The sequence below is a fragment of the Zingiber officinale genome, chromosome 2A (assembly GCF_018446385.1).
Source record: "Zingiber officinale cultivar Zhangliang chromosome 2A, Zo_v1.1, whole genome shotgun sequence".
Lineage (NCBI taxonomy): Eukaryota > Viridiplantae > Streptophyta > Magnoliopsida > Zingiberales > Zingiberaceae > Zingiber > Zingiber officinale.
In genome coordinates, this window is record NC_055988.1 from 147,208,318 (window position 1) to 147,225,831 (window position 17,514).

General features: G+C 37.7%; 2 protein-coding genes across 4 annotated transcripts; one reads left to right on the top strand and one right to left on the bottom strand.

The window, feature by feature from the left end:
* The first annotated feature begins 1,416 nt into the window (after positions 1-1,416).
* Positions 1,417-6,780, top strand: LOC122042570. Its single transcript, XM_042602746.1, has 4 exons — positions 1,417-1,773; positions 1,894-2,067; positions 4,896-4,967; positions 5,999-6,780. The coding sequence occupies exons 1-4, from the start codon at positions 1,630-1,632 to the stop codon at positions 6,668-6,670; spliced, it is 1,062 nt and encodes a 353-aa protein (XP_042458680.1). The 5' UTR covers positions 1,417-1,629; the 3' UTR covers positions 6,671-6,780.
* A 465-nt stretch (positions 6,781-7,245) lies between these two features.
* On the bottom strand, positions 7,246-17,382 carry LOC122042571 (transcription factor TCP24-like). Of its 3 annotated transcripts, none has more exons than XR_006129300.1 (4): positions 16,760-17,382; positions 14,881-16,579; positions 7,722-7,854; positions 7,246-7,628 (listed from the first exon to the last, which is right to left on the bottom strand). XR_006129300.1 is itself a non-coding variant. In XM_042602747.1 (4 exons), the coding sequence occupies exon 3, from the start codon at positions 16,210-16,212 to the stop codon at positions 14,920-14,922; it is 1,293 nt and encodes a 430-aa protein (XP_042458681.1). In that variant the 5' UTR covers positions 16,213-16,351; positions 16,450-16,579; positions 16,760-17,381; the 3' UTR covers positions 7,246-7,628; positions 14,881-14,919. The 3 variants fall into 3 exon arrangements, 2 of the variants coding, with proteins under 2 accessions (XP_042458681.1, XP_042458682.1); XM_042602747.1 differs by lacking the exon at positions 7,722-7,854 and having other exon boundaries at positions 14,881-16,351; positions 16,450-16,579; positions 16,760-17,381; XM_042602748.1 differs by lacking the exon at positions 7,722-7,854 and having other exon boundaries at positions 14,881-16,575; positions 16,760-17,381.
* Between the last annotated feature and the right edge of the window lie 132 nt (positions 17,383-17,514).

The following is a 17,514-nucleotide window of genomic DNA, read 5'->3' on the forward strand; positions in this document are numbered from 1 at the left end:
TAATATATACCGACGGAATTCATGAATTCCGTCGGTAATTTACGACCGAATATAATTTCCGTCGGTAAATTGAGCGACGATCCAATTCTTCCCGATATCAAAAATTCCGTCAGTATTCCGTCGGAAAACTCATTTACCAACGGAATACCGACGAAATATTCAGTCTTTATTCGCAACTATTTTTGTAGTGTATTATGAGATTTGGGCATTAATCATCAACAACCAATACTTTTATATTGTGATAATCAAGCAACTATGCACATCGCTGCCAATCCGGTTTTTCATGAAAGAACAAAACACATTGAGATAGACGGTCATATTGTCCGCGAGTGAATCGAAAAAAGAGAAATTAAGACTGCTTATGTGTCAAGTGAAAATTAGATCGTAAATATATTCACCAAGGCATTAGGTGAATCTCCATTTCACATATTCACAAGCTGGGTATTCTTAACATCCACGCTCTAATTTGAGGGGAGTATTAAAGAAATGATTCTAATTGATTAACGAAATCAATTTAATTAATATGATTTTCTAAATATATTATATATAATTAATTCATATTAAATTTAGTCTTAATTTCCTTATTTTATGTATTGAGAAGTTATATATATTTTTATAATTGACTTTTATTTTAGATACATAATATTAATGTAATTTTTCTTCCTACATATTTTCATATACTTTCATATTTTTCATGTACTGCTTCTTAGATCCGTACACTTGCCTACCTCCGTAACCGAGTGGGCCGCCTCTCCACCTATGTTGGATCACACTTAAAAACAGCTATTGTTATATGTTGGGATTAAAGGAGAAGGCAAGAGCCATGCATGAAATTATCCTCTTGTTATTATTTTTTACTTCACACTGTCGTAATTTTCTTGATACCTTACTCTTAAAAGAATTAGGGTAAAGATTAAAAAGACATTATTATTATTATTAGCAGCAGTAGAAGTGAAAAACAGATGTTCTTATTTTTAAAAAATTTATCATATTTTTTTTTTAAAAAAATTCATAATAGTTAGCATTAGATATTATAGATAGCATATTATTATATTAAACTATGCTTTATCACTTAATTAAAATTATTTTAATATTATTATAATAAGTATAATTATAGTTGTTATGATATGAAATTGAAATAAGTTGAATAAAATTATTTTAATTTAATTAAATTAAAAAAATATATATTAAGATATTTTTAAGCAATTTTATTAAAATTATTTAAATTTATCAAAACGACTCTAGCTTGATTAAACTCTCATTGCAGCTGGTGTTATTATAACAGAGTTAAATTGGATTTTAACCGATTTAGAATTATTTTAATTGATGAAGAGTATTTTTATTTAATAATATTTTATTTATTATAATTTTAATAATTTCTCCTTATAATTACTCCGCGATGGATCAGACCATCCGTTTGGTTCTGGGGCGTCAGGATTGGAAAAGCTCTGGGCGTCCCTTTTCGATTGGTCGCTGCGGTCGCCTTGCCATCCACCGGAGGAAGCAGCACAGTAGCAGCGCCATCGCCATCGTGCTTGCCGTCTCCTTCGCGTTTTCTAACTAGCCCTTGTCGAGGTCTAGGGTTCTGTATTCCCACCTCCTCATACTCCTTGGGACGCCCTTTCATCCATGTCTGCCGCTTGCCGTTCCCTCGCTCTACCTCCGTTGACTCCCCTGCCCTCGCCATCTAGGGCTCGCAGTTCCCTGAGAACCGTTTCTTCTCTACCTTCGACATTTGGGCGATCTTTGTCAGCTTGCAGAGCTCCCAGAAAGGTTGGTAGTTGAACGTAATAGAGATTGGGGATGGAAAAGGTCTTATGAGAGTTTTTCCCATGGAAAAATTTGATTTTTCATCAGAAAAAGGGTTCGATTGTGGGGTTTTGTTTTCTGCAGGGATGGAAGACTGCTCGTGTGTCGTGCTTTATGCACGAGGAGGACGAGGAGGAGACATCATCCAGCAAGAGGGAATTTGATTTTGTGGAAGTTAAGCAAGGCGGGGAAGTAGGAGAGACTAGGCTGGAAGAATCAGGGAAGGAGAAAGCAGGTTGGATTTTGCGAATTGGGAAGGTCAGTTACCCGTATTCAATTTTAGACGCTACTGTTATGATTCTGTGACTATTTCATTGTGGTGGACTTTTGTTTTCTGGTTGCGATGTATTATCAAGTTATTCTACTTTTAGGCACGAACAAATTTTGCATTTGGAAGCCACTGCATGCTAACATAAAGGAATGAACGAATCAAAAGGCAGTGTGAACTTTGTAAACATTTTATAACTACATAAGTTTGTATGTCTTTTGTAAAGATCCGGTGGATCTTGAACTACTCTCCCTTCCTTTGTTGGTAATAAGCTTACAACATCTTCTCTATAGTTAGTTGTATAGTAGTGCACTTACATAGAATCCATGAGGCACATTTAGGGTCTCACTCTTGTCAAACCTTCTAGAAGAAGGGGTTGGATTTCTATATTAAGAAAGCTACATTTAAGGTTGAACTTCTACGTAATGAAAGCAGCTGCAACCACAAAGAGTACAATTCTCTCTTAGCATCTATACATGATCTGTTCTAAGCTTGAGGAGATACCAAAACTGGTTGTGTGGTACATGGGTTATAGCACCTTGAGTTGTCTTTTGAGATTCAATCAGGAGATGCAGCCTCCTCTTCACTAAGGTATCAAAAATATATGCAATTTGCTTGCTGATATCAGGCCACCATGTCATAGGAATATGCAAGACATATATAGTCCTTATTTATATTTTACTTGAACTGATTTATATATGGTCCTTATGTGGGACATATATTGTCTTTGTTCATAAGAGCATAGTTTAAATAATTACGTAGAACTTAACCAATATAAAATGTCCATAAAAGGCTAACATCTGTTTTATAATAAATAACCCAATGCAAATAAGACCTACGTCTTTACATAAGAATAGATCATTTAGTGGCTACCCAAAAGCTTTAACACCGATTAGAGTATTTTTTGGGATGGAAATAAACTAACTAAATCACATCAATGCTCTAGTACTCATTGTTTGTTTACTGGAAGGGTTCAGGAAAGGAAATCTGGAAGATGAAAGATTGGGTAACAAGATTTATCTATTGCTATATAAAAAGATGATAACTTTTAGCCTTTTAGTACCTGATAGATGTTAGTTGGCTGAAACTCAACAATGCTTGAATTTTGTGAGCCTAAGCAAAGAAAAATGCAGTCTGCATATATGTTATGTAGCCCATGAAATTTCTCATCTTGAATGCCTGTTACTCCTATCTTCAGTAGGATGGACACTCCTATCTTTATTTCGTAGGCATCTTTTTATTTAAAAACAACTGTTGTGTTTGTTTAAACAAAGCATACACAACATATTTATCTCATATCCATAGAGTTGATAAGGTAACTCATAAAACCCGAAAGAAAAACCTGCTTAGGTATCTGAACAACATTGGCAAATTACTGTTCCCCTTTCTAATTGTATGTGATCCCTCTATCTCTATAAAATTTTCAACATGACCTTTTGTCTTAAATCAGATTAATTAGAGTTTATGGCATTGGCAGTGCTTTTTCACTTCTTAAATATTGTACCAAAACATCAGCATCTGTCTCTAGGCGAGTCCTTCCATTTAGTTTGAGCTTTTTTAGGTGGTACAGACCGTCTTTAATAATCAAAGCTTCGTTTCATTATGTTCCTGCCTCTTGCTTGTCAGTCTCCACAAATCAAGGCAGAAGTTAGCTTGGGAAAAATGATCTAATTTGAATATTAGTAGTCTATACATTTGCATAGAGCTCATTGGAGGATATGGTCCTTGAAACTGAGCTTGATGCAATAACAACAATAACAACAACCAAGCCTTATCCCATTAGGTGGGGTTGAGACAAATTGACCTTAATAGTCAAGACAAATACAATTTGACAATGAAAGTTAGAGGAACCATTGTGTGCTCATTGACAACACTGTTGACATTTTAATGTAACAGTCAATTTGGTGTAATATTCAAACACTGAAGTTACAAATTGCCCAATCTTGATCTTTCCTTGACATAATTCAATAGAAATATAAATCTCCATGAATTTGGCAAAAGAACAAAATCAAATAAGGGATCTTGATAGCTTCTCTTTTCCAGAGAAAATAAAAGAGCATCTTAAAAATGAAAAGTAAAAAATTAGAGTTGCCATCACCTTCTTCACTTGGCTACATGATATATTATAAAGGATGCTTGATCTTCACTCTAAACCATTTTTCTCATCAATAATTTCCCTTTCATTTTTTGAAATGGACTTCTTTATCTTACAAAATAAACAAAATCTTAGCTTTTGCCTCCTAGTATCTGTGGTTGAAATGGATTATGTACAAGGAAACTTCATTTTTTTAAAAGTAAATTTAAAGTAGAATTTTGCATTTTCTTTGATTTTCCTTCACTTATCTGATTAGAATTCAAGGTGTAAAAGTTAAAGAGGAACCAAAGAAAACTATACAAATGGATTAATTACCATGTGCATTACATTTACTGGTGATGTAGCCGTGCATGATGAGATCAATGCCAGCAAGCTTCAACAAAGTTGGAACACATGGCTTATTGTTGGGATTGTTATCGTAGTAGGTACTATGGAAGCTCTATGAATATATAAATGACACTAAACACCTTCAAACTATTGAGATTTCTTAAATTTCCGGAATAAACAACCATTGTGTGCTCGAATACAATGGATATTATATATTTAAGATGGTCTTTTATTTCATGTTGCAAGACCCAACTTTTGGGTATACCTTTTCTTTAACACTTGTTTTTCTATTGAAAAACTAGTTTTTCTATTTAGCTTTTCTGGGTTAGGATGAAAGCATTTGCTCATTGCTTGTTTATTTAGGCTGTACTATTTACCTAACATGATACTTTTCAGGTATTAACCAGGATCTTCACTCTTAATGGCAATGGTTGGACAGTACCATGGACTTTGGAAACAATTGTCCAAGTTAGTAATTTATCTAGCAATCTGTTGTCTTCACCTTTTTATTTTTAACTGAATATTTTAAGATGATATAGTTTTGGCAGTAGTTTTATTTGGGCTCTTTCATCAATTTGAGATGGACCAGCCTCTTTTGTGTTTTGCTAATTTGAGTTTAATTTTTCTTAAGTTCTTTTCCACCAAAAAAAAACGAGCTGTGTAGTCTTTCATGCATCTCCTTTAACTCTACCTGGTTTAAAAATCTGTTTTGATTGTAAAAATGGGAGTAACTCTGTTCAATGTTTTGTGGAATCTCAGTACTTCAGTTTCTTGAGTTGCATATCCATAGACATTTGCCTGTCTTGAAGTTGTACCTATGCAAGGTCTTTGAAATTCATCTGGAATTGTGCTTTATCACTAATCTTATTAGAGTGGGTTGTTGCTTGTGCATCTTGTTGTTCTCTTAGTTGACTCACGTATAGCCTTACAACTATCTGCATCTCAATGCCCGTCAATAACATTTTGTAATTCCTTTCATTTTCTTGTTTATTTGTAGCAGAAGCAATTAATCATCTCTCCATAATTTTGCAAATTATTTCACTTACCAAATTTTGCAATTAATCATCTTTCATATTAAAAAACACTATAATATGGATGCTCCATCAAAGTATGAAATTAAAATCCATGCCGTTGCCAACCAGATTACTTGATTTTTTGGCTAAAAGAACTGATGTATTGACCATATAACATATTTGTCTCCAGAGTATAGTTAGGTCACCACTTTGTCGTTTTAGAGAAGTCTCAACTTGTCCTCATTTATCAGTCTTTTTTTTTACGTGGAAAGTTAAATGTATAATGTCCTATCCTTGTTTTTCTTTTTCTCTATCTTTTATTTGCCTATTCTTGATGGTTATAGTGCTGTAACATGTGGTCTGTTCTGATAGCTGATACCATGGTTCATTCAACTATATGGTTATAACAATTACCATGTGTTCCAAGTTCATGCGCAATTGTTACATCCAGTCTTTTCAAAATTAAGTAAAATGATGAATTTTCAGGTAATGCTTCTTTGGATCGCATCGTTCTGGTTTGTGGGATCCTGGATAATTCCATTCTTGGCTCATGCAGCTGGTTTTAGCAAGGAATCTCTGACACACCGAGGTCAGGCTTTGTACAGCCTCCTTACGGATGTAGCTGAAGGTCTAGCTGGGATTGCAATCCTGCATCGATGTCTTTCCAGATTCCAACCCCTTCCATCAGGCTGGTTCCAATTCAATATCAAAGGTAAAAGCTGGCATTTAGATGTGGGTTTAGGATGCCTACTCTTTCCGTTGGTCAATCTTCTATCCCAGATCAACATAAGCATGGTGCCAGCTCTCCCTGCTCCTCCCGTCGGAGTTTCTAGCGTGGAGCAGTCAATTCTGGCCCGTGATCCCGTGGCCATGGTTATTTATGCCATTGTGGTCTCTGTGTGCGCTCCCGTGTGGGAGGAGATTGTGTTCCGCGGCTTTCTTCTCCCTTCGCTCACCAGGTACATGCCATTATGGGGATCAATTTTGGTGAGTGCAGTTGCATTTGCACTTGCACATTTTAATGCTCAGAGACTGCTTCCCTTGGTGTTCCTTGGAGTGGTAATGGGAGTGGTGTTTGCGAGATCCAAAAATTTGCTGCCTCCAATTCTCTTGCATAGCCTATGGAATGGTTTTGTCTTCTTGGATCTAATGAAATGACAACTTTTTTTTTTGTTTGTAATATTAGTGACAATTGTGGTTTATTTCATATTTATTTGCCTAGTCCGTATGATTAGTAATGAAATGGGAAGGCATCTTTTCAAGGATCATCAATGATTTCCTTCTATGAAGCATTCAGTTATACATATAATCAAGTTATATATACTCAAAAATTGTCATTTTGGAAAGATCTTGGGGTCGAAACTTGACGTATCCGAACATGCCTAGTAGCTATCCATAATTTTCCTCTTCTGTGCTGGCAACATATTAGTAAAGTACTGGGATGAGTGAATTTCCTTTTTTACTACATGATTAGAATCACATAGTAAAACTTGAACAACATTCAAAAGAATAATAAAGATTATAATTATTTTTATGTTATCTTATATAATTTTTTAATAACACAAATGATACAATACGTATGCTATAAAATTAATATAGCATAATACAATTGCCACCTTAATTAACTGCACCAAGTAACTTTTAGAAGGTGTCTATGGAGCTTATCCATTCAATCATGAGTGGAGAAGTTATCGTACAGAGACAAACAGCAGAAAGTCTGTAACAAGCGCAGCTAAAAAGGCAAATGGTGCACCTTACAATCAACAGATGATCAGTCACAGTACAAGGAATCTTAAATCCAGATGAACAAAATTTGAAAACATTAAACATGCTTGTTTCAATCCAAAGATGGGGAGTAACCACGTACAAACATCAAAATCTTCCAAGCGACTTGATTTGCTTAGATGTTTCTGTATCCACACACAAGCAATAGTATGAGAGCGCTTATCATACACGACAAGGTTTACCAAGGATGAAATCATCGGAAGCATAAATCAAGCTCCTGAAGCACGATAATAATAAAAATAGAGAGCATTTAGTAGCAGAGTAGCTGCTGAAGAAAACAACCCACTGCGGGAACGGATGCGAAGTCGCCATGCTAACTTGATGTTGGTTCCTGCATTACCCATCCAAATGCATGTTAGGTTATAGAGGCTGAATCTGAATGGCAAAATAAAGAGGAACCTCAAGCATACTAATGTTCACTAACTTTTATTCGGTTGTCACAGAAACATGATTCTTGTATTAGTCATGACTCGTGTATACATGTTTGAAAATGTGGGTTTAATTCCTGCAAGTCAGTTACAAGTATCTAATGTGCTCGGCTGAATTTCTTCAATTGCCTGAAATTACAAGTTAAAATGTTGTGGTTGAAATTGCCGAACAATAGAAATCAACACAAGAAGACGAATCACACTGGAAGAGGTAAGAGACCACCTAACTATTTGGGATTGATATGAATCTTATTCTTCAATTAAATTTTACCTAAAGATATATCACATTCAAAATCCTTGCAGGAGTTTTGGACCCCAACTATTTGGGTTTGAATTTATGAATCAATATATCACCATTGCTCATATTGGACAAAAATCAAAAGGGCGCCCCTTTTTTAACAAATTGTCAAAGGGACGCCCTACTTTGATTTGTCATCAAAAGGGTGCCCCCACCCCTTTCTACATTTCTCCTTTTACATTCCAGTAGAGTAATTGCTTCATACACAGGCATGCATCTGACACACGGACTCCCACCTATATTCCCACCTAAACCTTGACTCGGGGTCGCGCTATAATAGCTATGAGAAACGAGGAGTTAAGGTGCTTAGACCTATACCCCTAATTGCTCCCTACATAGGAGCCTATGGTTCCATTCTTAGTAGCTACATTTTGTTGCTGCTACAACTACAATAGCAACTACGCAACCGTAGTTATTACAACATGATTTTTTTTTTTAAATAAATAGCACTAAGTTCTTTTGTAACCCTAAAAAAGGACTTCTTTTGAATCTATTACAGATCGAGAAACTAATATGATGTGTGCATCTTTGAGTTCGTTTATGATAAATTCATCTAATTCTGAGTCGAGAAACTAATTCGATGTGTGCATCTTTAAGTTCGTTTATCATAATAAACTAATATGAGTTCGGATAGAAAAACTAATCCGATGTACGCATCTTTGAGTTCATTTATGATAAACAAACCAAAAATTACCAAAAATAGTGAAAAGATGCTTGGAGTCTCCAAAAAGGATCCTAAATGATATTTTTTGAATTCGAAATTTGACCAGTTATGGGTTTCACTCGGTAACAAATATAGATCTCTCAATGAGCTTCGATTAAAAAAAATGCGTCTTGTTCTGATATTCGAGTCAAAAGTTATGACCTTTGAAAGTTTGATTGTTTCCACATCATTAACTAACCACTCTCGATTGTAGTTGTAGCAGCTACAGTTTCATAGCTGCTACAACTATGTGGCAGTCAGTTGTAGCAACTACGAAACCGTAGCTACTACAACTATGTAACAACTATGAAATCCGTAGCTACTATAATGCGCCGATTTAGGTGGTAAATAGGGTTATAAATGAACCAAATATTCGTAAACAAGCTTGACATTTAGCTTGGTAAGAGCTTGTTTATGCTCGTTCAATATACATAAGATTGATTAAATGAATAAGCTTGAACAACTCGTTAAACTAAACAAACAAACTTGAACGCATGTGTTCAGTTCGTTAATGTTCGTGAACAACATTTGTGAATAATGTTTATTAATAAAACTCTTATCAACATGCTAAATAAATGAAAATAATGTTTCAAAATGAATAAATAAATTTATATTATGAAACTCAATAACCAATCAAACAAGCTTAAAACGTAAAAATTTCAAATAATTAAACAAGCTTGAGAATTAAGAGCTTAATAACATCTAAACGAACCAAGCTCAAGCCAAGCATGAACCAAGCTTAATATCATAAAAATGAACCAAGCTAAGCTTGAACAATTATTTAACAACTTGGTTCATTTTGGGCTCGGCTCGGCTTGGTTATCTTATCAAACAAGCTTGAACACCATAAAGCTTGGCTCGGCTTGACTCGTTTATAGCTCTAGCGGTAAAAAATAGAAGAGAGATAATAATGGAAATAAACTGCTACTATATAGTAAAGGACGAATGTGTCATTTTATAGGGAGGTGGAGTGTTTCTTTGATAATAAATCAACATAGGGCGCCCTTTGACGATTCCTTAAAAAAGAAGCGCCCTTCTGATTTTTGTCCTAAATTATTAACAGTTCATATCCATCTTATGTTTATAGTTTATTTGATGATTTTCTTGGCTTTCAGAACAGAATGTTGAACACAAGCACATACAATACAGAACCGAGGACAAGAAATAACACAATAACTTGAAAAATACATTGCAACAAAAGTGAGAGAACTGAAATTTAACAAAAAATGGTTCTACGTCAGTCAAATCTTAGTAGAGCTTAACATGAAATCAACTAGGATGGGATACTAATTCTTCAATTCAGATCCTCACCAAACATAAATGAGATTTAAATAGTCTGGATGATAGTTATAGAAAAAAAATGATCTGCTATCATTTCTAATACAATTAGGAAGATCTTAGCTTGTTTGTCGAACTATGGTTCCTAATCTTACCTATAAAGTATATTCCAGCTGTTGGAGCAAATTTGGCCTCTGCAATATCCCATCTAATGTACCTTAAGCTAAACTTATAATTGTTCAAGCTCTAGAAAGATCAATCCAACCCAAAGCACACAATAAGGACCTTTAGATATTTAAGAATGGTTAAGAAGTTTCAACAATGTGAAGTTAAGGAGGCGAAGTTTCTTGATATCTGCCTTTCCTATTTATCTCAAACATATTCTTTCACTAGAGGGAGATTCTATACTCTATACCATGTTAAAATCTAAGAGGTCACTGAATTTAACTCAAAATGCTAAGCCTCTAAGGTAGAAGACCTTTGTTTAAGCATGCTTAAAAAGTCTCACTTAGCAACGTGAGAGATATGAAGAGTTTAGATTTTGTTCTTCACTCCCTTTATATTCCTTTACCAGCAAGATCTTATTGTCAGCCTTATGGATTGAATAGTCTTTAGCTTCAAAAAGCTTGGCCATTCCAACGGGTCTTCTTATAATTCTACTACCCTTCTTACCGATTGGCTATGCCAAATTCATTGGTAGATAACTTCTAGATCCATGGGACACGTATTCTAGTAACGCTCCCAATTCAAAGGGAAAATATGACATATGAAAGAAACTCCAAGAAAAGAACAGCAGAAAATTAGCTAAGTACAAGGACCACCATTGTGAATAGGTCAATGTTTATCTCAACTACCTGAGGTGGTCTTTAAAACTCAATTCCTGCTAAAGATACAGATCAATGCTTTAAAACTTGGATGTTTAGCAGCATTGCTTTAAAACCGTCAAGTTGGCTAGAGGATGATAGACTTGCTACAATAGGACAAGGGATCAATTCCCGATGGGCACATATCCTTGGGGAAAAATATCCCTCCCACCCCCTCACCAACTTGGTGGTTGGCTATAAGCTGATCCCGTGATTTACCTTCTTTCATAGGAACTAGGGCGTCTAAGGTGAGCGTAGTCACCTTTTACTATAATTAATGGAACACATCACACGTGACCAGTGACCCTTTGCACGGGGGTGAGGTAAACAACATGACATTGTGCACACACTGGACTTGTGATGTGCTCCATTAATTTTTGCATATCCTGATTTATCTACTTGTATCTTGCTGTAGAACAGGCTATAGATACTGAGCCGCCTGAGATGAGCGCATTACCTTTTTGCCACGTTAATGGAACACATCATATACACTCTATCTGGAAGTCATGCATGTGTTTGAGCTCAGCATCCAACCGAATCATCTCTCATGGTTAATGTGAAGGCCAAATATAAAAATTAGATGATTTAGTAAATTAAATGCGTCCATTACATACCTTAAATTCCATTAAGTGGCATAGTGATACTACAGTGCCTCTTGGCTCTGGGACGAATGATCTCTCTGTGAAAAAGAGCTTTACCTCTACCATAACAAAAACTAAGTGCGACTTGATTAGGGTCAAGAGGGTGAACGTGATGACTAAGAATTTTATGATAATTTGGACGGTGATAGTGACACTTTGTCCAATAGTGCCACTCTTCCCTCTACTATAACAGAAACTAAGTGACTTGATTAGGGTCAAGAGGGTGAACGTGAACTAAGAATTTTGATGATAATTTGGATGGTGATAATGACACTTTGTCCATTAAGATCCTTGAGTTCCTTTTCAAAGAGGATTAATACTTTTGAGAACTTTTTTTCCCCAAAGATAATACTGTATTTTGCTTGCTTTGGTATCTAAAGTTAAGCTTATATGATGATATATTCTGTATAAATTGTAATTTTTTGAATGATTATGTTGATTTAGCAATTTATCTAATACGATATACACATTTTTTTTTACCAAGGATTATATATGTACCCGATGATATTTTGCATGGAACTCATTCGAGGAAGAAATTCATGTAGCTGATTGCAAATATTGGAGACAAGCTTGGCTTAAAGATGCTGACGTTGGTGCACCTACTCTTCTAGGCATCAAAATTTGTATGTTTTGCGTGGAAATTCAACAACAAACTATATTTTTCTAAAAGATCATAAAAATTTTTATAATCAACTGTACTATTTAACTTTTTCTAGATGTCAATACCCATCAAACTCAAAACAATCTCGGGTATAGGTTTGAATCAGCTATTGGGGGGAAATTTCCATGAATATAAACCTAAAATGTTCCAGCATGTATCGAATTTATGATGTAAGACAATGTGTTACTAAGGGTAACTCGGTGCACGAACCTCCCGCCATGCGGGGTGCCGGGGAAGGATCCATTGTACGCAGCCTTACCTTGTTTTTTGCAAAAGGTTGTTTCTAAGATTCAAACTTGTGACCTTTAGGTCATAAAGTAACAACTTTATCATTGCACAAAAACTCTCCTTCTAAGACAATGTGATACTGTGTTAAAGAAAATCTCAAGTCTACTGTCTGATTTTGTTATTGTTTAAAGAAAAATCTAAGGGATATTATGTGATCGATGGTTGTAACATGCTGAACTCATTGCTGGCTGCATGGATCTTATACATCCTTTAAATTCTATGAAAGACTACATTGCACCAAAATTATAACCCTCAAAATAAATAAATAAATATATATATATATATATATATATATATATATATATATATATATATCAAGGACTTTCAGTGTGGACTAGGCTTTTTATTTGGGCCCAAATCAAGTAGAATTTGAATCTACACCAGAACTAAACCTCTACCCGCTAATCCATAACTTAACCCTTTTGGGTCAATGGGTTGAGAAGGTCGCTTATTGCTTGCCTTTTCTTCCTCTCAATCTTCCCACATCTCATGTGTTGTTGTGAAGGATGCAAGTAAAAGCAACCCAATCCATCCCTTCCTTATCTTAACATGATCCTCATTTCTGATTTCTTCCATTCCTTATTCCTTCTCTTCCTCGCGCCGTCTTAATTGCTTCATCCCTCTCTTTTAACATTGACAAGGGCAGCAACAAGAAGACATTCCAAATGTGAGTTAAACTCCTAGTACTTCTTGAGATTATGAAAATATAACTTATCACGTTAAGCTAGATAATGTTGAGTAGTGGAAGTGTGATTACTACTTATTTGTGTTTCGTACGTGTGTACAATTTTATTATTTGCATCCATGTGATTGCTATGAACCTCTACTTGTCGACATGGTTGCAAGCATTTTTTTTATCCTTAACTCGCTTGATATATCGTTGACGAGTGTGTGCATGCATTGGATGCAGTATATTCAGATTGCTGTCAGCTACACTTAGCACAGAGATTTTGATGTTGAGAAATGAATGTGATTATTTATGCAAGCTAGTTTTATTAGTTGGGTTCCGCATGGACCCTAACTTTTTTTGTTATAGAAATCATATTACTATTTTCCTAACTGCTATTCCCAATTGACTCCTTTTGCTCTCGACTGTAAATTTTCTTGATGCAATTGTTCCAGATGTTAGAGTTAGCAACTTCATATTTTGATATTGTGTGTCTGTGGAGATTTAGTTGTAAAATAGAATGGAAAGAAATATAAGTACTTGAACTTATTAACAAGTGCAACATTTTCTTTACCTCATCAATATTGTATACTATACCAAGGTAAAGTTGCCATTTTTTCCAACATTGCACCTCTTTAAAAGTTGGTACAAAGTTTACAATTCACATGTATATGGGAATCAAATTTTTATCGCGTATTAAGTGTATCTTTGGATTGGATCAGAAAAAATTAGAGACGGAAAGGATCAAAGTAATTAAGGTTTTATTAGTAAAAAAAATTGCATATCCCTTCTCCTGTCAAAAATTTAAGTTGTGCCAATCCTTCAATGAAAAGCCAAGAAGAAAAGGAGTGTCAACAAGTAAGAAAAAACAATGCTTTATCAGCAGCAGCAAGGACAATAGGGTAAAAAAAATTACGTCGAGGGAAAAAAAGGGACATGAATGTTCCTATTTGTTTAGGGGAAAGTTTACAGTATAGAGGACAAAAAATTGAGCGGTTTGAATTTTGCAAACCAATTTCTATATTTTTCTGCAGGTTGATTTGGGCGAAAATTAAATATAAGAAAATGGAAGCTGCAGTTCCCATCTTTTCTCTACCCATATTTTCTACAGCAAAGGAGAAAATCAGTGTCTCTCAGAAAATTCCGTCTCTTGTATCTAAATAGATATAGAATTAAAAGAGCTTCTAAACAAAAGAGTAATTTACATCCTTATTCCCTCTCATTTTTCTCTCCATTCGTGTCCAAAAACACCCCCTAGCTAGAGCGTGAAAATAGGAAGGTGCCTTATTAGAATTTATTCAAACAATTACTATACTATGCGCTAAAAATATATAGGATACAAAAAAGAAAGGTCGGTCCGATGCAAATCATCTAATAAAAAAGATGTCAGGCTACAGTTGATGTTGTATGAGTGGGTGGCAGGAACAAGATTGCCTGATTATTGGATTTCATAACTGTGACAGTTACGCTTGTTCTAACCAACAAATAGGTGAATTACAAGTGAGATATAAAATTACTAGCGGCCACTAGTCAATCTACTATTAGTTTTTCTTCTCCTGTTACAGATTATTAGGTTATAAAATTATGGGGACTGAATCAATACATGCAACCTGGAGAATAGCAACCCAATCACATAAAACGGAGAACATCCCAAAGCATTTTGGAAAAGTGAACAGTGGTAAATAGAAAAGACATGATCAACCTATTAAACTAATAGCCATAGATGAACTTTAATTTGTTAGCTGAAATAACTTACCAGCAACGTGAGTGCACAAAGACCTCAATTGTTGACCATTCAGCTCTTCCTTTTCCCTTTCAGGTCTGATTGCCGATAGCCATCCCCGTAGTAGAGCTGCAGACGACCGTCAAAGCCTTCTGGGAAATGGTTCTCTGCATTGGTAGGAGCAGCAACCGGACCTGCGGCAGAGCCAACAAAGAACTGGAGGTTTGATCCGTCAACTGTAGACGAAAGCCTCTGCAGATAATTGTGACTGTGGTTGTGATGATGAGGCAACTGAGCTGGTGAATTGGACTGAAGGGTCCCCCTATTGAAACCCACAAAACCAGAGGAGGCAATTGAAAAGTTGAGGTTGTAGTCCCCTGTCGCTGCCACCGCCGAGGCAGGGAAGAATTGGTCCTGCAAGAAAGCGAAATGCTGCATCTCTTGATGGTCACCAGTGGAGACAATGTTAGAAGGAAGCATTCCCAGAGAAGAATTGTTTCCCAAGTGAGGTTGATTGGAAAACCCTGATGGCAGCTGGTGACTCTTCTGAGACTGGGGGAAGAGAGCAGCTTGGCCGAAGTAATCCGCCGTTGAGATTTGCTTGTGAATGCAGGCATGGCTAGAATTCTCGCCACCTGCGGCGGCAGCAGTTGCATTGTTATCGGCCCCATTGCTGCTGCCACCGCCTGTTAGAAGCTCAGTAAAAGAGGTCTGAGCATTCAGGTTCTGATGAGGGGAAACATCAATGCGTCCGCTGTCATCTATGTCTTTCTCTCTGTCCTTAGCGGCTCGCCCTTGCGCTCGCTCTCTAGCCATGATGCGGCTCTCGGAGCGCGAGAGTGACAAGACAGAGCCTTTGCTGGTGTCCGAGGTACTGCTGCACCCGGATTTGGTGGAGGGATGCTGCTGCTGGTGGTGGCTATGGTTGTAGCTCGACTCAACGTCTGGTTTTGTCTTCATGGCGTCTTCCTCCATAGGAAAAGCCAGCCTGGGGAAACCGTCGAGGGGAGGCAGCTCATCTATAGCAGCCGACGCTGCCTTAATCAACCATTCGATAGCCTTGCTCGGCTGATCGTAACCTAGGCGGTCCTGGAGGTCATAAAACTGGATCGCAGTAGATACGGAGAGGCGTACTCTCCGGTCTCGGAGGCCCTTCGCCGTGTAGACTTTGCTGTGCCGATCTTTTCCTCCTGAAGCGCCGGAAACCCGAAAGATCCTCGAAGATGGGTGGTTGTGCCAGGGGGCGATGAGGGCAGTCACTCCACCCTTCTTCTCGCCTTCCTCCTCGTCGTCGTCCTGGAGCTCCTTTCGCCCCACAGCCACCCTGGTCCGCTTGCAGCCTTGGTTATTCCCCTCCAATGTCATCCCGTTCTCGTGCCTCTCCTGGGCCCAAGATCGGTCTTAACACCTCCCGACCTCTCCTTTCTTATCTCAACCACCTGATCTCCTTCCTTGAAAACGGCGACTGTGAATGGAGCTGTGTCAGCTCTGGGGCACAGGGTTTCTGAGAGTGCGCAGAAGGTCGTCCTTTCGCATTGATGACGAGTTCACAGTGGCAGTAATACTTTGTGCGGAAAAGAAACAAGAGTAAGAAGGCTAGACCTTTGGACGCTGAAGATCGAACTGTAGCCAGCAATCAGCTGCTCGTCTTGCTCCTCTTTCTTCCTTGTGATCGCGGTCGCCAGGCAGCCAGCAATCAGGGCTGCCGTCTGCAACACAGCAGCAGCACTGGCTGCAACAAGCGCAGTATGAATTCTGAGAACGAAGACATAAAAAAGACGAACAAAAGGCAGCAGCAACCTTTAATCCTAGCAGAAACTTTAGAACCAAAACCAAACAATACCCAAAATACAGCAAAAAGAGCAACCAAGCAAAGGAAAGCTAATGACGAGAAACAAAAACAAATGCTCACTTAGCCAATGGACCCTGGTTGTTGAAATCTCAGAAAACTCTTCAATCAAACCTCAAAATTTAGCCTTCCCACCAAGAAACGCACCCAAGCCCCCCCAGATCTACCCACTCAACGCCGGGAATCATGAAATTCCGTTCTCAAATTCACTCCTCAACAGTTTGGAAGCTTCCGTCATCAGATCGACCTGCATTCCTCCGGAAAGCTCCTCCTACGAATGGCACTTTCCACTTCCTCAGAACAAGACCGCTACACCCGTTTCAGACAGAAATCCTCCATTCCCGCACCTCGATCTCCTCCTCTCTCCTCTGCAATCGCGTCGGCGTGCAAGAAGAGCGCCAGCGACTCGGCAAAGCGAATAGCGAGAATCTAGAGCCCGCAACGTAGGAGCCGTGGGGAACCGGCCTAATCTCCTCGCTGAATCTTGTTTAATCCGCTCGAGAAAGGATACGAGGGACGGAAAGCGATTGGCGAGGCCTCGCGTACCGAAAACCTAGGCGTCCGCGCTCCAGCAATGACCGAGCTTATCGGGAAAGACAGCGGCGCCGTTTCTCCTCTCCGGCAATTTATACATCGGCAGGCCGGATCCTCTGGACGCTCTCTCTTCGTACTCCGCAGCCCGCCCTCTCCCGGACACCAACCACCCTATCATCCACTCCACTTCCTCCACGCCATCGAGCCTCCAACTCCTTTCGTTCTCATTGGGCCACGTCGCTACCTCGCTGTCTCACGCACCTAGAAATCCCTCTGTCCCTGCG